The sequence below is a fragment of the Pelecanus crispus genome, chromosome 3 (assembly GCF_030463565.1).
Source record: "Pelecanus crispus isolate bPelCri1 chromosome 3, bPelCri1.pri, whole genome shotgun sequence".
Lineage (NCBI taxonomy): Eukaryota > Metazoa > Chordata > Aves > Pelecaniformes > Pelecanidae > Pelecanus > Pelecanus crispus.
The window spans coordinates 6,149,203-6,171,918 of NC_134645.1; the positions used below are offsets into that span (position 1 = coordinate 6,149,203).

General features: G+C 42.9%; 1 protein-coding gene across 1 annotated transcript in view; it reads left to right on the plus strand.

Moving 5' to 3' along the window:
• Window positions 1-21,752, plus strand: part of PLCB1 (phospholipase C beta 1) — a 417,836-nt gene extending 396,084 nt beyond the window's left edge. Inside the window, exon 32 of the mRNA XM_075706801.1 lies at window positions 21,522-21,752. Within this exon, the coding sequence (XP_075562916.1) occupies window positions 21,522-21,752 (231 nt within the window). The remainder of the gene's footprint in view (window positions 1-21,521) is intronic.
• Window positions 21,753-22,716: the final 964 nt, after the last annotated feature.

Sequence of the window (22,716 nt, forward strand, 5' to 3'; positions counted from 1 at the left end):
TAAGTTTATAGCCACCTTCTAGTAACCGCACAAACTAAAACTTGGGTCTTTTTGGTTGCTGCTGGATTACCTTCAGGACTTCTCTGAACCAGACCTTAGACCTCTTCGAGAGAGAGAGTTTAAGTTCAGGGTGCTCAGAGCGGTGCGTGATGAACCACAGCTACCCCAGTGAGTCAGCTCCAAGTAGCACGTACTGCCTGCAGCACGGCAGGGTCTTCTAGGTAGGTGGGACGATCTGACAATCCTGCTGCTCTTTCTGAACTATCAAACAGAAGTTTCCGCTCCAGAGATAAACACCAACTCGGGACGAAGGCGAGCAAGCAGTAGTAACATCTCCAATAGCAGCATGTCCCACACCTTGTCCTGCTCAGGCACCCGTGTAAGAGTGACTCCAAGGGACTAGGCGGGCTGGCGAAGGACCAGCACCACTCTTGTAAGCACTTGGTGACGTCCTTGAAGGTTTTCCATCCAAACTGCACTGAGTTCATGGGATTAGGCATGACTGCAGTCTAAGGCCTTCCTGCTGCAATGGCCAGAGGTATTTCTTCAAGCACATACTTCAGGTGGCATGGCTGATGCTCATTTTTTCCTTCAGAGACATGCTTCTGTCCCCCTCCCAGAAAAAAAGTGACACTTCTTGCGATGCGCGTAAGCTGCAACTTCAACTAAACCCGGATCTCCCACATAACACAGTTGAAATACTGTCCTCTTTCAGCATGGAGTGACAGGTTGTGATAAATAGACTGGTTTCTCTGACTAACATGTACCTAGTCAAATATTAATGAGCCAGCACACAGAAGCATGAAGTGATCTTTTGTTTTTCATTAAGTGCATAGATTAAAGAGATGTTATTTTACTGTAATGCACAGAATTATGTCATTTCAGCTTAGAGTAATTGTTAATCACATCAAATTGAAATGATCCTTGGTTTTGTTTTAAAGAGCATAGAAGAACAAGAAGTAGAGGAAAAACAGAAGTAGAAATGGAATATGAGACTATAGTGAAAGTGAGTGAAACATTCCCCTTTTTATCTAGTAATGCTAATGTTGTTTTCATTTTACATGTCAAAACTAAGTCAGGAGCGTCCACAATTTACTGCCTGGTGGTTCTTCTGAAATCCTGGAGCAATTATAGCCCTGATTATTATCTGCTAGCTGCATAACATATGCTGCTACTGACCATTACATCCTTTTTATGCCGTGAAAGCAATTTGTGGCTTCTTCAAATCATACCCCACCCCATTGTCTCCCTGCCTGTTTTATTTATTGCCGCTTTTGCCCCACCTCAGTGCAGCAGTCAGGGGCTGTGTGTAACAGCATGATTATACAAGCTTTCTTTCCACAGCCCTTTGGGTCATCAGAATATCCTCTGTTCTCTGCTCACAGTAGCTGCAGTACTCTCAGATCAGAAAACCAGGCACTATGAAATGTCTCTCTGAAGAGGTAAAGAAGATTGACGTGGAGGGAGGATGTGGGGGTAGGAATTGAGAGCATCTGAATATAGAGGTATGAGATGGGGAAAGGTGTTGAAGGAAGGAATTCTGGGTAACTCTGAAGATTAAGCTTACCAAGCAGATAAATTAAGGATTTGTCACCTGGGACACCAGAGTATGGGATAAAGAAAGGATTTAACCAGGGCATCAGAGCAGGAGGAAAAATTGGGGGACAAAGAGAAGGAATTTATGAATGTGAATCGGTAAAACAGGATTAGTGAAGCCTAAAGGGGAAGATTTAGAGGGAGGAGAGTGAGTTTTTCAGGGAGGAGGAAGGAAACAGAGACAACTGGGGAAAGGCAGGCAAAGCCTGGAAGAAAGATGAAGGTAGATTAAAGTAAAAGAGGTTTTTTCATTGCTTTATGGAGGGGCTGATGATCAGAACATGCTGATAGAATGAAGTATTGTTTCAGGGGTATCTGCTATCAGGAGACATGATTACATATAAGCAAACTTCCTGAAACCTCCTGTACATGCAGTCATGGCAGGAGGTTTTGAGCTTTCACTATCAAGGGGGTAGCAATAAGCCACACACCTTTGTCACTGAATCAGTGAATCCTGCTTGCTTTGTATTTTTATTTAATATTTCACCTTCTACTGCTTTCTTCTGGAATGCTTTGATATGCTTTGCTTGTCTTGGAGGAGAGAACCGCCATGGCTTCTCAGTGAGGACTGTATTTGGTAACAAAACCTGCCTTTCTGCTGCCGTTACCTGGATGTAATGGATTTTGGTGAATTGCCAGGCAGGCAGTGTTTGCTTTTCAGTGTCCTCGGGCTCAGCTCGCACACATGTGCAGGAGTAAAAGGAGCCTTCTCAAGAGAGCTGCAGCTCCTCCTTGCTACGGAAAATCCTTCTGTGGCTTTTCACCATCCCGCACAAGGTCTTAACAGTTGTTCTGTAATTCGTAGTCCTGCCTAATGACAACCAAGGCTGCGTTTTGGGAACTGCTCCTCTTCCAGTCTGTGTGGTGCCAGTACCAGTGTTAGCAGCGATGCACCTTCAGCAGTGGTGAAGGGGCACGTTTGCTGTGAGCGCTCTTCGGCTCCCTGGCCAGCATCAGTGTGGTGCTTCCTTCTGCTTTCTCCCCGGGTTGTTTTATCAGCCTGTCTAGGGTTTTTTGTTACCTGTTTTTTTAAATACTTACCACGTATACTTCTATGGGCATTTACTGTCAAGAAAGAAGGAACCAACTCTGTACGTTTGATCTGCGCCTGGCACAATACAGATTGATTTCTATGCTCTACTGAAAGGCAAACGCTAAGTAAGTTTGACTGATTTATAAAGTGTGACTCTAGCTTGGTTTGTCAGGCTTTTTTGCTGTGAACCGCCTGTCTCTGCCCACATGGACAACGACATATTCTTCACGGATCTATACATATCATTACATGCTTATGGTTTATTTTAATGTTTTTATTGTTGCAAAATAAGTGATCAAACACTTGTTAAAAAGAACACAATTCTAAATCTTGTTTAGTTCTCTCATTGTGGTAAGGTTATAGGTGAGAACTGCTAGTTGGGGCCTTGATTTCATGAATGTTGTTTTCCTCTTAGATGCAGGCAAGGAAACAAAAGGTGTACATTTCCTGAGCAAAGTAGTTGTACCAAAAGAAAGTAGAGCCCTTAATGAATATGTTGGCACCTTGACAGTATTCAGAAGAGTGACTTACTGAAGATGGCAAAATTAAATTGGCAATTGCTCACTAGGGAACCGGGATTTCTTTGTTGTTTGTGTTTAAGTGTCACGAGAATATTGATTTCTCTTCCTGAGGGATGTTCTGTCTTCCTTTCCTGAAAAGCAGGAGGATAAGAATAGAGCTGAGCTGCCTTGAAACAACTCGGTGAACATTGGAGAAAACAGAAGTACTCGTTTTAACTCTATTCTTGTCATACATCACTCACATTTTGAACAATATGAGGCCAACCTCTTATCACCTGTCCAGGTCAAATTAGGATATCCTGGGAGGATGTTGGGGAACTAGGTAATCCAATTGCTCCTGCACAGTTAGAAGGAAATGAGATCTCAGAGAAGAGCCTCCTGTGATGTCATGTAACCCCTTATGATGCTACTGGAGTTAGTCTTCCCTTTGCTTTGTCTTACTCTCAGGACTTCAGCCTCATAGACTGTGTAAAGGGAATGGTATTAGGGGAAGCTGTGCGTGGTGGAATTACCATTCAGTGTGCAGAAAAATGGGGAAACAAAACGGATTAGCACCAAGTACACAGGGAGCTGCAAACTGGGGTGAAGGAATCGGTCACCCCAAGGTTTACCTCGCTCCAAAGCAAGTATGAGAACGACAGGAGGAAGCTTTTTTCCCTTCCACCCCTTTCTGCCCTAAGCTCTCACTGCTGCATCCACAGGGCAAGGCATTTTGAATGCTTTGAAGTACCTGGATGGGAGGAGGGCAGGCTGCGCAGAAGAAAAGAGTCAAGTTTTCCTGCAGGCCATAAAGGAGTATCTCAGCTCCCGCTCCCATGTAAGAAACCACTGGCTTTGGACTGAACAAAACTAATGACCTTAGAGAATATTTCTATGCAGGAGAGGTGTATAATCCTAAGCCATGATAATAGCTGTGCAGAAATCTAGAGAAATGACCTAAATTTACAACTTCATTCAGGAACTGTCTGAATCCACTAGCGACTAAATGTTAGTCATCTATAGGAGGAACTTCCATTGAGTTAGCAGTTATGTTTGTCAACAGCAGAAACGTAAGATAAAATTTCTGAGACGGAAAAAGAGAACGTAGACTTACAAGTCTGGTCTGAACATGCAGCAATTTTTATTCCATGCAAAATGGCTTTTCCACTAGGACGTTTTGGCTGGGTAGGGATGGCTCATGAGAGCTCTAAAAAGTAGGACCTAAAAGCTACTGCTACACTTTCCTCATCCTTTAAGCTGTGTCTCAAATGAACACTCAAGTGTATGATAGAGCTTTTTAGTGGGGCTTCAGCCATATGTAGGTGTTGTCTAGAATCAAGCTGGCATTTTTGGCTAAACCTGGATTTTTTTCAGTCTTTTAATAGCTGTTATACACAACCAGAATTCTGCACGGTGCAGTGTAAGCCTCCATGTTTAATTACTGTATGGCCTGTGGGAATGATATTGCATGCGGTAGCTCACATTCTGACAGCTTTATTTTCACAAAGTAAGTGTTAATGCCTGGATAAAACATCTGGCGTGGAGCTCATAGGACAAATTATTTCACAAACTGCTGATAATGAAGGTTAGTATTTCTAGAAACTATTAGTATATGGGATAGCTTGTCTGTGGTGCTTCTTGAGATTATTTATATTAGTATATTTAAAAGTACCTGTTTGGATCTGAGTTTTATTCTGCAGGGTGTTATATAGGTCACTGAGATCTCAGTGTAATATTTCCACTCTTAAAATGCTCCTTTCTGCTGAGAATTCTGCAGGTTCAGTTTGCAAAGCAGAGATCACGTTTCAAGAATTGGTATTCCTGACAGGACCGATGGCCTTGGTGGCAATTAAATCCTTCCCTGTTGTTTTAGTAATACACCATATACTGCACAGCTTGGATGCTACTGAAGTTGAGGTGTGATAGATGTACGAGCCTGTAATGCTAAGCAGCATGGAAATTGCAGAAGCTCCTGGGAACGGTAACTCACTGTCAGTCTTTTTCTCGGGGAATCATTGTAATTCTGAGCAGGGGCTCACGCTCTCCATGGCATAATGGAATAAATTCTGCGGTAACTTCTCCCTAATTCCATGTCAGTGTTAATGTCTCCTCTTGGCCTGGAGTACCCTTCATTCCCACTTGTATTCAGACAGACACTACTGCAGCTCACACTTGAAAATACTAATTGGGTGAAAATTAATTCAATTTTTTAAATTATTACTTGGCTTTTTTACTTTTTAAGTGATTTCTTTTTTAAGACTGGGGTTAATTTCTTGTAATACCATCCACTCTTTAATGGTTGCGACTCCCTCGTAAGCAGATTTAGTTCAGTGATATAAACCATTTTTGAGGATTTTACATAGGCCAAGATCCTGTCTGTTGGCTGCTGCAGGAACTGATGCAGTGTGAAAAAGCAATAAGCCTGCTAACAGGTCCAGATCTTTTATGTGAAATAGGTGTCTGTTTTCCCATCCAGTCACCAGTAAAGTAGAGAGTACATACTGTAAATATGAATGTTGCCTGCTAAGAATTTGAAGTATTCTGTGCCCTGCTGTATTCCTTTTTGAAGTTTTCTGGGCAAGTAAGCAAGCTTCACCACCCAGTCTTCCTAGTGTGATCATCTGTTATAGGTGCCCACCACAACAACATCCATTTTGATGTCCAGTTCTGTCATTGCCCGGAGACTTTCAGCAGTCCCTCTCTCACAATATGCTGGAGAACAGGAAAAAAAATAAAGATGTCACCAAAGACCCTTTTTGTACCCGTCCTCCCTGAACAAACTGTGTCTTTTGTATGAATATTTCAGTAACATGAATTTTTATACAAAACTGTGTTTATGCCAGTGAAGTCATTATCTTGATTTACTTAAAAATAATCAGATGCCTTCCCTTTTTGCCCCTGATTTGTGAGTATATGCATCCACAAGCACACAGATGTGTCATAAGAGGATTGACTCAGTATTCACCCTCGTTTCCGTCCTATAACCATTAGTAAGAGCACTTTTTTAAGAAACATGCATAGAATAGAGAACATTTTTTAGCGTCTTTTATGAGAGTCACATATCGAGAGGGGGATACTGACATTAGGAAATCTCACAGTGGCTGGGCTGAATGTTAAGGGGATATCTTTTTTTTGTGCACGGAAGTGTAAACCGCTCTCGTCTGAGGATAAAAAGAGCTGTATTACACACAGAAAGTTGACTGCCCAATGCTTTGCCTTTTCTTATTTAAAAGGACAGTTAAGCGCAGGATACAGGAGGCAGTAAGGTGGAATGGCTCTGTAACTGCTGGTGTAGCAGCAGATAGCGAGCCGCTGCAGTTGTCTGACTTTAAAGAAGCATCCCTCTCAGGTATGATTACCTCTGTCGGGCATGCTTTTCAACACAGAATATTTCAGCTGCTTTTTCTTCTAATTTCTATGGCAGGAAGACCCCATTCCCAAGATCTGTTTGAATCAGCTGAATGTTACCTTTGACTCCTCATTCATGCTGCAGGCATAGAATATTTGGGAGAAAACTCCTATCAATTAACGGCTGCGCATTTTAAAATGATCCGACTTGACATCATCGCCGCTGCTGAGGTGAGCGGCTGCGGTCGGCAGCTGAGACTGATGTGGCAGTCCATGCTGGGTGCCTCTGACAGATGCCAGCATGAACCAGCTGTAACGGCGCAAATACCAAGTTGTAGTTTCAGTATATCAGTGAAGCAAAATATGACCAGACAAGAGAAATTCAGTTGTCCTGAGATCTGTTCTGCGAAGACAGCAAGGCTTAAAAGAGTGGGTTGAAGGCTTCTTTAAGAGCCTAGAGTCGTAACAGCAGGAGAGATGGAAACTAAAAACAGTGTCTTCTCCTGATGTATAGACCAGATGTTCCTCTGCAGCCAGCCTCCCTCTAACTTCCAGAAGAGTAACTAAACCATTTAAATTTCCCATGCATGTTTACCTTGCGTTTGTAAATGATCCCGCTGCAGAATCTTCTTAATCAGCTATCCTTCAGGTTATATATGTTGCTGTCCGTCCTTTGCATTAATCGCTGGAGTTCTGTTCTTTTTTGTCTGAAAACAGTCATACCGTACGATGGGAAAATGAATGCACTGAAAATGCAACACTGCAAATTAAACACGTGGATAATGGCTTGTGGCTTTGGTAGTCTGTGTTAACATGTGATGAGAGAGAATAGTAAACTGAGAAGGAGTTCTCCTGTGAATTCAGTGCCCCCATTATCTCTCCTCCTTTATCCGAAGGGCTGAGGAAACCTTTTTTGTTAGCCAAGACAGCTTGGTGCTTTGGCTTAATTTTCATTGCATAATTTTAAATACAGATCGTGTCTACAGTGCTGCAATTAATGGATAGCCTAAAGACTTATTATTTCAAACTAATTGATATGTAAGAAAGTTTAAATAACATAAGTGATAAGAATTTTTTAGGAATAACTTCTGTAACTAACTCAGGATAATCTTTTTACTGTTATATAGAGTAGCAGATGACTTAATTATTCACTCACCATCACTAAATCTAATGCTTGTCTGTATTTCTATAGTTCTAAATACATTTACATGAGATGGGGAAAAGACATTTTATAGTCATTGTTCTAAAAGGGTTTTTTGCAAGTTAATAATCTCATTCATTTCTGATACTTGCCTACCATCATTTGGAATACTCCCAAAATTGAAGATAAATTTCTGTTATCCTCCACAAAAACGTGTACTCTACACATATTTTAAATAGAGCTTTAAACCAAGCAACCAATGTTTTTAAAGTATCCTTTTGCTTCCTCAAAGAACTTGATCACTTATGAAAGGCATTTATTTTTCTTGGACTTGGCAGTGCTAGGTTAACGGTTGGACTGGATGATCTTAAAGGTCTTTTCCAACCTAAACGATTCCATGATTCTATGATTCTAGTGTTCATTAAACTTATCTTCAACTAGATTGTGATCAGAATTGGAATCACAGAATACACTGTAAAGTTGTAAGACCTCAAGAACTTTTTAATGCTTTTGGAAGATGTCAAGTACTGAAGTAATAATAAAACACTGATAGAGCATTAAAAAGATAAGTTCTTATAATAGAAACAGGTTTTGTTCTACTGCCAATTTTTTTTTTTTCCTTAAATAAGGTTTTGCATGGTACAAAACTTTTCCAAGATAGAAGCTACCAATAGTGATACACATAAATGTAATCAGATTAAAAACAAATCAGAGCTCTAAGGAGATCATGTTATATATTTTGATGGCGTGCCTCTCAGCGGAAAAAAAAGCAAAGGACTTAGTGAAGTTCCATGAGATTCATCTCAGTTCAGGCTTGACCCTCTGGTGAACTAAACTTGGATGAACTGTATTAACTTCAGGAGGAGAGAAGCCAGGGACCAAATGCAGCGCACACTGATGTCAATAGAAAAGTTCACTCTTCTGTCGTAGGCTTGAGATGGGGATGAGGCCCCAGTGTGACCTCTGTGTGCTGTGGCCCACTGAGATCGGTGGGGAAGGGAGGTTCCAAAGGAACGGAAGTGATTGTAAGTTACAGTATCCCTTATTTTCCTGTCTCTGCTGACTTCTAGGGAATTTGCATATCCCTTTTCCTAGCAACAGGAAGGTCTGACCACAAAACCCAACCATGCTACTGGCAATATCATTAAGAGATCGGTTCAAGAGGACTTTAAGGTTTCCAACTGCACGGCAAGATGAAAAGCGTACCATAGTGCAGTCTTAAACATGCAAGTACTATGACACGCACATTTTCTGTCACCATAACTCAAACTGAACGTATTCCACCATACTTGAGAAGAGCTGACCTCAGGATCTGTGCTGGCTGGTTGGGCTACCGCGTGCTCAAGGTGGTAGTCCTTCACCCATACTAAGCATTAAGAGAGTAAAACACCTCCAGAGGTTTCCCTTCTTCACGGAGCTCAGGTTTTCAACAGAAACCCACATCACGTTGTACGCAAAGAGAGAGAAAGGTGGGCAGGTCTGGACGTGAAATGGCACCTGACTTTCTCTGTGGGAATTTGTTATCTCTACCTGTCTGTTGAAGGAGGCTTGGATTTTAAGCAGCAACCTGGTCGTGTTTCCTAGACCCTTTCATGCCTTGCAGCTTCCTTAAATTGCTAAGACAACAGTTGAAAATCCTGAACCTCTGAAACACGCCATTTGCGCTGCTCCTTTGTGAGTCAGATGAGCTTCAGATCGCTGTTTGGGAAGGAGTGTGTACTTCATGCCATTTTGTGCCAGTGGTTCTTTCATTTGGCCTGGTTAGTTTGTGCCTGTACTTATATGGTCACTGGTACTGTAGATCCAAAACCCATCGAAGTCAATCACTGTCTTCCTGTAGACTTAAGTGAACTTTGGGTATGCCCTTTAACAGGCATAAGTTAAGCTACTCTGTGAAGCATTGGGACAGGCTTTGTCTTGTTTATCTAGCTTTATGAAGTTACCTTATATGTCAATTTTTGCGTTGTGGGATGCTTGTTGAACGTCATTGAAATAAAGTTTTCTGCATGGTTCATTTAAACTTGATGGGTAGTTAGAGAGTTGCCCAAGTTTGCAGTAGTCAGCGTTAATATGACCTTTGGAAAAAAATGATTAAATAAAAACCAACTGAACTGAAATAGTAATCCCTTGAACTTAATCATAAGGATGGCTCCATTAACCTCCCATTGCATAGTACTACTTAATCCTGTAATAGCAGTACAGACAAGAAGAGGAGGGGTTTTTTTTTTCCTTTTAAGTTCATTGTAGTATCGGGAAGTAAAAACCTTCAGGCTATTTTTAATTAGGTTGAACCTCTGGGCAGTGCCGCTGTTATATTAAGCTATAAATTTTTTAAGAGTTGCAGTTAAAATTCCACACTCAAAAAAAAAAAAAAAAAGTGTTGTGTAATACAGCATGAAACAACGAGAAGTGGTGGCTATATGGATGAAATGATGGTCGAAGTAGAGGATAATAGTAATATATAAATATATAAATAGTAATATATAAACACAGAGCAGCCATAAACAGTATCACGCTGTATCCTTAGAAGCAATGATACATCTCCATTTGATGTTCATTATATAATAATGAACATATACATCAATATATAAATTTGAATTGAGTCCCAGCTTTTTGTCATTGTTGAACTCAGCCTCAAAACTTTCCTGACACTTGGAAGTACAAAGGCCAAAATACTCAACCATCATTTCTGGAAGATGGAAAATGAGGGACAGTAGCTCTGTCCCTGCTGTTAAACTTCTGCCATATTCTGAATAGATTTTTTTCATTACCTTGTTATGTTAGAAGAGAATGGGTCGGTCACCAAACTGGCTCATTGTTTGGGGAGAGTAAATGCACATCTCTGCTAAAAGTAAAGAGGAAGCTAGATTCATTTTGTTAATGAGTTAGGAAATATTTTGGAATAGCCTTCGTTGTTACAAGGGATTACAGAACTGCAACTACTTGAAAAGATTTTCAAAGAAACTTCTAAGGCTTTGATCTTTATTCAGAGAGTGCTTGCTTTCTAGTCTAAAAACATTCCTTTTTAACAGGATATTAACAGAAGGACTGACTGCTCAGTAATTTTCCAAGCAGACTTTTCAATGAGGCTCCATCCTGCAGAGGCTTTCTGATGTGAAAAGGTGTAGTCAGTGCAAGGCAAACTTCAAAGTGCAGCATAAGGCTTTAGCAGTGTGATTATTTTTTGAACTAATGATGGCTTGCTTCTAAACCTCCGTGCAGTTCCCTGACAATTATCAATGACATGGAAATTACAGTGAGCATGTACCTTAAGAAACACGCCGTCTCAAGATACGCAGACCTCAGTGTACGGTAGGAGCTCTTATTACTCTGAACAGGCTTGAGAGTCTGGGCTGAGTAGGAAGGGCAGAGCAGGGTGTCGCAGTGAAAGGAGGTGCCAGACTTAATCATAGGGTGACTCTGTTCCTTTTCCATCGAGGAGCACAGTGGTGCCACTAGAGAGAGGCAGAGAAATAGATTATTTATTTCCCTTTCATTGTGGTATTTGGGAAGAAATCTGTGTGCTCGGAGGGAATTTTCTGCGATACCGATGGGACCTGTTAGAGATGTCCTGCCAAGAGTCAGACACAGGCGACACTGTAATTATCTATTAGCAAGGTGGATGTGAGAGACTGAAAAACACTTTGTTAAGCTGTATTCAGAGTTCAGTTTAGGCAAGGATCCAAAAGCTGTGGTGTGGGTTTCACCACATTTTTTTTCAGATCGATACTTCGTCAGCTCCTGAGCCCTCACACAGGAGGCCTTAAGCACCTGAAGCTTTCTTCTCTTGTCTCTCTCCTCTTTCAAAAATAGCCAGAAACTCTCACTCTGCGGGACAACACCACTTTTAGGCAAAACACATGATACATAAAGTGGCCCCACGCATTCCAGGGCCCCCTGGAGACAATCTGCTTGGCTGTCGTGGTGCTGCACAGCTCTGAGTCCCGCGTTCTCCAGTCCACCCGGGATTTGAAATATTTCTGGAATATATTGTTGCTGTTACAACCTCAAGATGTTATATAAAAGGAGTTTCCAAGGGACTGTTATGATTTCTTGAGCTGAGAATTACAATACTGCTACTCTTCCAAGGCCTGTGCTGTTGGACAGTCGTCTGCTTGTTTACAGAGTGCCTTGGAGGCATCGTGGAAGTGAGAGCCTTCACTTGTTAGAAGGTAATGGATGCACTGGTTTTTTTGTTGTTGTTGTTTGTTTTGAAGACAGTACCCAAAATATGGACAGCGCTGTCTAAAAGGACCAGTTAAGAAGCTCTATTTCAGCTATGTCACTAGAGTTAGTTATCCTGGATCCACCCCAATAAACTAAGGGCAGTATCTGATGACAGATGACACTTCAGTGGAGTTTGTCTGGATTTACTGCATTGAAACCGAGCAGATTCCCTTTTGCTTACAGTGAAGCTAACTTATTCCAGTGATAATGAAACAGAGCAGAATCTAGCCTTAAAATGTTATACATACTCACAGAGCGCTGATTTTTTTCCCTTTCATACCAGCTCAAATTATCTTTATTCATATGCATCATGAGACGCATAGGTCACGTATTTATAGAGTCATCAAAAAAACCACTTGACAGCTTAAGAAAGCATTTTATCCACAAAAGGGAACAATTACACAAAACAGTCATCAGAAAGAAGAGCGATTCCACGTATACAGCTTACAAGGCACAGAGCAGGGCTTTGCATGAGGACAAACTGCTGTAGTGATGAAGAAATTGGAAACAAAGTTATTGTGAAGAAAATCCTCCCATAGAATTCAGTACAAGCTATCTCTTTAAAGAAAATCCAAGAGATCTGAAATTTCTACTAATAATATTTACAACTGCTGGTAGGAAAAGATCACCAGTTTAGGCTTTTGCTGTAAGGAGCTTCTCTAACTCATAAGTTTTCAGCAGAGGTACAGTACAGGCGTATGTATATATAATACACATATAACTTGGGCAACACTGATGAGCATCTCATCACTCCCACATTTATTTTTTAATTAGCTCTTGGAATAGATGTTGGTTTACTCTACAGAAAGAAGATCTGAGTTTCTTTACGAGAGTGTTAAAATCTCAGAGCCCAGGTCCCAGGTTTCTTCGCAGTCCCGTTGGTTTAATCGAGGTTGCAGTTAATAAAGGTGGAGGCACAGGCTGATGAAGGCCCTAAGGGTACAGTCTGATGCCTTGAGGCAGCCGGTCTTAAAGGATTCATTTATACGGGGACTCGTACATTAGGGAGGCGTAGCAAATCACCTTCGCTTCAACAGGAAAAGACACAAAGCTGAAACATGGGAGAGAACAGTCAGGGGAAGTCGAAGGGGGAATAAGGGAAGATAACTCAGTGTCCAGTTTCTAGACTCCTTGGCTTGTGACATGCTTCAGTGATTTTTTCAAGCCCATCTTGGGACAATTTCTGGAGACTGTCTGGACTGTGCAACCTGCTGATGTGGGAAGGCCGGGGCGGCAGTAGTGGATCGGTCAAAAATACAGCTACTCCTGAGCAAGCGCCCCTGGTCTCAGGAATCGCATGGAGACCTCGCAGGGTGGGAATATCGGCGTGGTGTGTTAGACCTTGTGTGAAGAACTAGGGGAGCTTCATCTGGGAGAAGGGGGTGGGGTGGGGCTGGCGGAGAGAAAGTCCTGGAGTTGGCGTCTCTCCTGTCTGTCATGGTCTGAAAAGTAACCGTTATTCGAAAATGCAGTGATGGGCATGCACCGAGACCGAGACGTCCTTGTCTGAGGACAGGAGTCATTAATGAGAACTTTCCAGTCAGTGTAAAGACATTTCCCACACCGGCTGTCGTTTACCTAGTGTAATGCTGTTCCCTGAGCCGTCTCGGATCCTGAGGTTTTCTTTAATGATTCCACACTTCAGCATCTTCTGAGGTAAAACCTCAGCTACCTGAAGAGTTCCGTTTCATGCTTAGCTATATTGTCTATGAGTAGCTACGTTAAGCCCAAACGTTAACACGGTGGCATGTTTTTGCACTTGCTTGCAGTCACTGGGAGAAAAAGAGAGCATTCAGGTGCTCTCTGCACATGTAGAGATGTTAACTCCTTTCCCAGGCCTGGATAAACAGCTTCTCAAGAAACTGCGTTTCCCAGCTGCTTTCTTCGGGCCTTTCTTGCACAGGGTGGAATAGCGCTTTTGGAAAGGTCCTGCAGAGGAGCCCCGGCTTCTCCTCAAACACGTCACCCTCACCTCCAGCCTCCCCCTCCTGCAGCCCCCCGTAGCATGCCGAGTGCTGCAGAGGGGCTGCAGCCGTGAGGCACGAGGACGGCCAAGCAGTGGTTACTCCTTTGCCTTCCCAGCAGAAATCTGCTTAGTGGAGGGAATAACATGGGCCTTCATAAGAAACTCCTTCTGTTTCCAATTAAACAAAAATTGCTGCCTATAAATCACTTGATCCCTGAGCTCTGTTCCTCAGTTTCGCTCTCCCTGTCATTGAGCCTCCATCTGCTTTTAACAATTCTTGCTACTCATATGTCTTTTAATGCCGTATCCCTCCAGAATGGCTTTCTAATTAAGTAAGCTCTGAAAATGAAAAGCAGCAGAACAGCAGCTTGCTTGCTCTCTGTACCCTTAATCTGGGAGTCCTCTATGTGCTATTTTGGAAGCTAAATTGAGGTCGCTGACATTATGCATATTTGTTGTCTGATGCAGTCTTAAAAGCCCCAAATCCTCTATTCAAAATTATCTTTAGAGACATGGGTCAAACATTTGCAGGAAGAAAAATCACTATTTGGACCTTCAGCAGATTTAGAGAAGCAGGGGAGGAGTGAGAAAGGAGCCACAATCTCAGACCAGTATTTCTGTTGCAATGCGCTTTCACTGACCAGTGAAAAGATCAGTGTCACTGGTGTTAAGAAAATAAACAGTTCCAATGACACATGAAAAGGAAAATGGGAGCTTTGCTAAACAGAAATATCCCGTAGAGGTTGCAGGCCCGCTTTTGTTCCAAATCTGTAGTAACCAGGTATTGCCTCTTGTCAAAATACATTCTGCTGAAATTGCACAGAAGAAAGGAATGCACTCAAGTTTCTCATCAGTAAAACAAAAAGAACAGGTACTGTTTATGTGGAATTAAATATTATACTGCATGTGGGCAGTGCCACAGTAATTATGGATACAAATTAGTATCGCACTTCAGCTGGTGAATAAATACAATAAGCAAATACCAAAAAAAAGGCATCGTTTTGATATTTTGCTGCCCTCTGCCTAAAGGGGAAATAGGGCAACTTCCAAATTTTTCACCTTTGGATTCAGAACTCAAAAATTGTTAAAATCTTTTTAAAAACTTGAGAATAAAGAGTTTGCTGATGGAAATGTCAGACATTGTTGGAGGTACCAAACTGTTTAGCCCTCGGAGTGCATTTTTACCTGGATTGTTGAGCCAGGGTATTTTGAGTATTTTTCATTCACAATTCACTCCATCATTCAGAGGACAAACGAGTGCGATCAGGAAAACAACGTGTTTATGAACAATGCAAAATAAGATAGATTTCAAAGGAGGGATAAAAGAAACACAAAACTCAAAAAACTGGCCTTACAGAAAAATTGCAAGTGGAATGGAAAATTTGAGACTTGAAAACGTTTAGTTTGAGTCATATCAAATTTTTGCAGTGGAAGAACTTAATCAAAACAAATATGGCCGTAATGAATGTTTTTGACTCACCAAAATTGTCTTTTGGCAGGGTTTTTTTCACCAAAATGTGTGAACAGTTCTATTTCATACATAGCTTTATCAAAATATTTCTGCTTGAAGATCCATGCCTTAGATGCTTTTTAAGTGGTGACCCTTCCATTATTTTTTAGTTGAAAATGTATTTGAAAAACATGAGCTGGAATGAGTACCAGCCCATGTGGAAGTGGGTTGGTTTTGCACCAGATAACTAACTGCCTGTGGCATGGGATTTTACATCAGAAGAGTGACGCTCCGAGGTCACACGGCTGCGCAGACCAAGCATGCGCTCTCTCAAGCTGTGTGGGGAAGGAACAGAGGGGAAAATTGTTTGGAAAACGCCTTCTTTACTAACTTCCAAAACGCCGCTTTTGAGGTGCAACGGGAAGGAGCAGCAGTGTTCGCATCAACAGCTTCAAAGGTGTTGCTGCGGCAGGAAGGGAGGTGGGCTGGACGTGGTTTCCCCCACAGCTTCCCTTTCCCTCGGGCTGCCGAAGTGAGGGGGAGGAGGGCAGACGGGAGCGGTGCTGCGTGTCGGCCAGCTGTGCGTCCACCTCTTGTCTTCCAGCCACGGAGGCTGGCTGCAGGGTAGATGCACTAGACTTCCACAAGACACTGCCAACACTACCAGCCCCCAGGCGCCCGCAGGTGCATTCCCAAATTTGCTATGCGTGCGATTGGGCCACGTTTTAGTCCGCTGGTTGTTTTTAATATAAGGTCTTCGCTCCTGACACCTGAGGTCCTGGATCCGGATGCCATTTGTGTTTGTGCAGATACCTACTTCCCATGCCTTGAGCTGCTGCAAAACTTTTCTTAACTTTGCTCTACCTCTGAAACTTCTCGTAGCTCATTATTAGATTCTTATACCTCATTAGCCCAGCTTGTTTGCTCAGTTATCTTAAAACAATCCTGAAATTAAAATAAAATTTAAAAAAAAGATTCTGCAGCAGGAAAGAGGGAGGAGATGTTTTTCAGGTAGTGAGAAGGGAGAGGAGTTCAGTATTCAAAGCCCAGACTCAGGAACACGATAATATGAAACACCGTAAATGTAGAATAATTAAGGATTAAGGGGTTTAACATGTTTTTTGGGTTTTTTTTTTTAATTTTCTAATTTTTTTTATAACCTAAACACTCCATGTGAACTTCAGCCCTCCTGGTAACTTGTGTTGGCAGCACGTTGCGTTTTTCATGTGATCGTTTTATTTTTGTTCTTGGTAGAAACAGAAGTTCATTAGATCACATTGCAAGTATGCAGAAGTCTACAGGGGCTTGATCAGGATAGTCTGAAACCGCAACTTCTGCTTTTGTAATTCTTCATTGATCACAGTTACTGTTTTTAATGCTACGGTCACTCTTTTAACACTATGTTATGCTATGTTATTTTGGTAGGTTTAGTAACAGCTAGGTGTAGTTGCTATAAGTAGTTTTAATACTACCATCCGTTTCCTTTCCTGAGTGCATTTTCCTTGCGTTTAGCTGAATGACCATATTCACTTTCACCTCCCACATTCCAAGGAAGGGTTGCTGAGGCCTTTCTCTGAATGATGACCCTTTTTGGAAAGCAGTTGTAGCCAAGGATGCCGAGGAGCCCGTTGCATTGCGAGGGAATGAGCGCCGATCAGCTGGGCAGCTGGCTGGCCGCCAGCAGCTCTGCTCCCTAAGGCACAGGCTTAGTCATGTAAAGCCCGGCTCATTTTCTGTCCCTAAGGCTAGGGGCTGCGTTGGTTGTAGTCAAGGTTCGAAGGATACGGTGGTGTTACGCCCAGGGCACGAGGCTGCGTGAGCCCAAGCCCCTCGGTCACCCACACTGCCTAAAGGCGGGCTGCAGTCAAAAGGGACCCTCAGGCACGGCTTCCCTGTGGAAATCCTTGCTGACAGTGGCAGGACAGTCGCAATGAAAGCCTCACCATATCTGCTCTTTATTTTGAGCAGGACAACTTGGTGGCCCAGTAGTCCACAGCCTGTTCCAAGCCCGTGCTGGTGTACGTCTAGTTTGATCAGCGATCATATAAACGGAGTGGAGGAGAGCCCTTTCAAACCAGAGGCAGCTGAGGATGGCACCTCCCGAGCTTTGATGCCTACCTAAGTTTAATTTCTCTCCTTCCGTCTGTAATTTGGGGATAATAATACTGATATTTATCCATTTTGTAACGCTGATGTGACTAACAACTGATGTTTTTAACTAGCACTGTTGGGTAAAAAATAAAGGGTAGGTAAGTAGAAGCATACATTCAAGAGTTAGAGCTTCTGGCCACAGCCATGGAGAGAGACTAACGCATTCATCTCATGTCCCCAAGGACCCCGCTGCAAACACATAATGATGGCTCCACATTGTAAAGTATTAACTCATTGCCTGTAAGTAAAATATATGGGAGCGTGATTTACCTGAACAAGAAATAACGTCTCCAGCCCCTTGTGGGATACTAAAGCTGCGTGGAGGTGACATTATTAAGTGGTTTTGGTTGAGGGTTAAAGAGAGGACAGAGGATCTGTAAGAGATAGTGAGCTAACAGAAGGAAGAGGGTTTTTATGTGTTAATGGGAACAGTGGTCCAGATAATGATCTGCCCATCTAATCATCAGTCTCATTTTCTCCCCCTTGTCTGGCTCCAAAATCCTAAAAGCAAGTATAGGTCACCTTGTTCAGGAGCTAGAGAGCAGTGAAATCGAGGTAGGTGGACTTGTGATGGGAAGCAACCCAAGGGGACAGCAAACTGAACAGTAAGGCCACACAGGGCGGGAGGCTGGCGGCATGCTGGTTGCACAGAGAGGTTTTTACTTATGCACACCCCTCCCCGACATGGCACTTTGTCGAGCCGTCAGCAAGCCAAATAAAAGACATACATGACTACTGCTACTAATGGGAAGGCAGCTTTCCATTAGTGAATGAACTGTAATGTCCCTGTAAAGCCACAGAATATGGTTATCATTGTCTAATAGAAGGATAATGAGGCTTTTAGAAGAAAAACAGCTGGGTTTTTTTGAGCCAGCTGGTTTTAAGCAGGCAACTTGTTTCTGTAACCTTGACCCACAGCTGTTTGCCAGTGGTGTGCCTGGGGCTGGTGGTTTAAGGAGAAACACAGCACTGTGAGGCTGTCGTGGGTTTGCAAGCCCCAGGCTCGCTGAGGAAGACTTCAGGGAGGGGTCAGGTCCGGCAGTGGGGCGGCTGCGTTGCACCCAGGCTCACCCCTCGTGCTCTTCGTTGCAGCTGGGGTCCTGTGTGATAGCTTGGGGGTCAGGGAATGGGCTCCGAGGTGCTCGTCTGAAGCCGAGCAAGGGGGAGGACTGACAGTGCCTTTGAAATCAAAAAGAAAACTGATTTTTACACACTGTTGCAGGTTTAATCAACCCTCTTTGTCTACTGTCTGCTCCTGCTCAACTAACTTCAACCTTCTCATGATTAGATATCTATATAGACTGTCTCTGGAGACACTGAAAAGAGAGAGGTAGCTCCAGATTCATGTCATTTCTATTAAATGATCGACTTAGGGGGGATTATCCACTGGAGGCGCTTGAGGAGGTGAATATTAGACACAACTGCTATCTAACAACATGCTTACGGTTGCACTGGGTTCAGATAATGTTCCGTTTCTGAGGGATTTCAAATTTTTCTATTGCTTTTAAACCTAATTAAGCAAATCAAGGTTCTGAAGGAAGTTGAGAGCCAGGAGACTTTCTTTTGATTTTCCACACCTCTTCCTATACCTGCAGTGCCCAAAATTTACATATTCAGTACTTCCATGTACGACAATGAGGTGGGAAAATGCAGCAGCCCATCTCTGGCTCAGACAGTCCTGTATAAAAAAATAATGTCCTTCTATAAAGCTTTCTCTTCCAGTGCTCTGGAGCCTTTCCCACGATTCCTAGATTTATAAAAAACATCGTATGCAGAGCTGCCTGTCCCTGCAGGAACTTTAATGGGCTTTGTGGGGTGCTCAGACACTGCTGCGGATCCGCACCGGCGGCCCAGAGCCCAGCTGCAAACGCTCCCAAGCAGGGAAAGACGACGGCACTTGGCGTGCACGGTGCACAGCACGCTCGGAGCCCACTGGCAGGCACTGCCTCTGCCATCACTGGTGTTTCGGAGGAACCCAAGGGATGTTTTGTCCCACATTTGGCATAAATCTCCCTCTAACTGTGACAGCATCTTTGGGTAATTGTCATAAATAAACAGGAGGACTTGTCTTCCCCTCCCTCCCATTTTTTTAAGCAGTTGGCGGGTATTTAGTAGTGAACGGTAACCAAAAGCATGATTGCACCATGATGGCAGACCTCTTGCCTAGAATGTAATCTTTGGATTTGCAATATGACCTACGTGAGTGCCAGGCTGCCGTCACTCTGACGTAGAGACCAGTGCCGACGTAGCCTCTCAGCGGCTGAGAAGCTCCCTGGGCAGCAGGCGTGGAGTCCTGGGGCTGCAGGGCGGTGAGGGATCATCAGCATCATTTGTGGGGTTTTCCTGCCAGCCACGCTACGGCACCGTTCCTCTGATAATACGTGTGCTCTTGGAAGTGTTATCAAAACGGAGGCGAAAGGAGGAGCCCTTCAAGAATTCGTATCTAGACATAAAGCCAGAAAACGAAGTTCAGGGAAATAAAGGGTACTGCATGGAAGAAGGGTGTTATGGTAGTGGTTGTCTTAACAGTTGATACAAATAGTATTTTAGAGGCGGGGTGTATTTAATGCAACTGTTTGTGCCTCAGACTCAGTGTTTGTCAGCACTGTGACACCAAGGTGGGAAACTGAGGCCAAAACAGCAGGAAAATTGCCAGAAACACGGCAGGAGAGGAGCTTTAGCAGGAGAACCAACAGGAAAAAGCCAGCTCTTAGATCTTGTGGCAGAAAAACTGCAAAATTCGTGTAATTAAGGAATGTAGAACTAGACCGGGTGAGCTAAGGACGTTGATTTGCACATCAGGAGAAAGGAGAAGAGGCCACAAAAATAAAATCAGAGATGCAGGATGAAAACCAGGACAGAAGCATGGGGAATGGGATTGGAAGGGCTCAGAGGGAGGGGTAGTGGTAAAGTCAAGTGCCGTGGACAGGTCAAGGATGGTAAGAGTAGCATAGGTCCTAATGTTGGAGTGAAGATTTATATTACCTGTTGAGAGCCGTCGCAATAGGGCGAAGGAGACTTGAAACTAGACAGGACGGACTCAAGCGCAGAGCTGAAGGATCAGAATTCATAGCACCTTTATGCATCCTGGAAAAAAGTACAGCTCAAAGTACAATTGCCTAAGAAACTATTGTGAAACTGCTGCAGCTACAGTTAGCAGAACCTGACTCCCTCTTTTTAAGAAGGTGGGTGGATGGATGATTGGATGGATGGACGGACGGACAGAGCGGGTTTGGCTTTGGAACTCACTCACCCCTTTTGCTTCCTGCCGTGCTCATATTGGTCATGATGAAAAAATTGGCTTTGTCTTCAGTTGAAACCTTCGTACACATTAATGTTTTTTAAATAATGGATCTTGCAGATCCTAATGTGGGCACTAAAAACAAAGGCTATACAAGCAACTACTTAAATACTGGGAAAGGGCCCACAGCTTCCTGAAGACTGATAGCCAGATTTCTTTCTGCATGCCTTTTGCATCCTGCTGATGATATGACACTTTTTCCCCAGGAATGTCCAAGACACATACTGCATTAATCAGATAATGTAACTTTCCATGATCTAGCCCTGAGAAATGTAATTTAACTTTTTTTCCCCTCCCTCTTTGGCTCCCTTTGACAACTGACTTTTTCCTAATGGTTTCTCCAACCCAAGAAATCTGGCAAAAGTTACTATATTGTTCGCAGAGCAATGTCTGTGGTGTGATTAATGTGCGATTAGCTACCTGAAGCTTAATAAAGGCCTTGCTCTTTCAAAGGCTTATCCGTGATCCATACTGCCCTTGAATCAGGTCTTGTGAAAGCCAGTGGGAGTATGGACACCAATACAGCTAAATCCACCTATATTTTTAAGGATTTGGGTACCCAAGGATGGTACCCAAAACCAGCCTTACGCACAAATGACCGCACGTTCCTTCCGCTTTGCAATGACTGCATGGAAATCAAGAGGCGTATTGGATGTGTGGCGCTAATATGAAAAAGAAAGGAATACGTTCCTGAATCGTGCAAAAAATGCGTTATTAATTCCCCCCCTGCCTCCTGTGGTACGTTCCCTGTACTGTAGCACTGGTCTCATCAGATACAGCTGAAGACAGCTTGTCTCTTTTGTTGTAGTTGCAGGTGGAACTCGATCAGGAATATCAAGACAAATTCAAAAGACTGCCTTTGGAAATTCTGGAGTTCGTACAGGAAGCCATGAAAGGGAAAATCAGCGAAGATGGAGACCACAGTTCTGCCCCCTCTTCCCTGGCATCTGACAGTGGAAAATCAAATCATAAACCTCTGCAAAGTGAAGAGGAATTGGAAGAAGATAATCCAGAAAAAGTATTTGATACTACTTTTTAACTGCCCAAGAAACAATCAGTGCGCCGGGGCGCACCACTCCCCAGCTGCCCGTCTCCGCTTTCCCGACGTGAGCTGCCGCTGAAGCGCTTCGGGAGGCAGGAGGAATCTGCATTTGAGTGCACATTTCCCAAAAGGAACATTTTATAAAAAGTATTGTGCAAAGGTCTTCATTCTCATTCTTCATCTTATTATTATTCTAAAGCTTAGTGCAGTTGTAATGGGAAAATTAATATGTTAACCATCCTCCTCTTTTTTTTTTTCCCCTCTCTTTTTTTTTTGGCCAATTTACAATGGGTAATTTTCTGGCCATGTTCACTGTTAAGAATGTTTAATGAAGACCAGTGTATTGTACAGAGACAAATGTGCGCAGATTTCCTTTTGAAGTGCCAGTGCAAGGTGCTCCAAACTAATACAGATCCTAGAGAATATTATAACAGTACTTAATCATTTTTGTTTCCTTCTTTATAACTGCACCTTGACAGCTGTACCATCATTTTACATTTGCACTGAAACCTTTAATCCTTTTTCGCTTTGCAAGCACTGGTGGCTTGCGGTCTTGATATTATGTTTATCACATGGAAAGAAATATATTTGCTGCTGAAAATTCTTGGAACTGTGGGGAGAAGAGGAAAACAAAGAGAAGGACTCTGCCTGGAGATTGTCGGTGTCTGCGTACGTCCGTGTTTGTTACGCTGTGTGAGTGCATATGTTTGTATATATAGAGAGCACTCTGTGCACACACATCCGTCTATATACACACGCGGCATGTTTCTAGTTGAAGTCGGTGTGGTCTCTTGGCCAAATGAAAAGTTTCAGGGATACGTGAATGAAAAATCTTTACGAAAGCTAACATCTGGGTTATACTGCTATAAAACAGTCATTGAATCATGCAATTCTTTTTGTGGTGTTAGTGTTGTAAATCAAAGTAGTTTTAGAATATAAATTTGATATATATTTTGCAGAC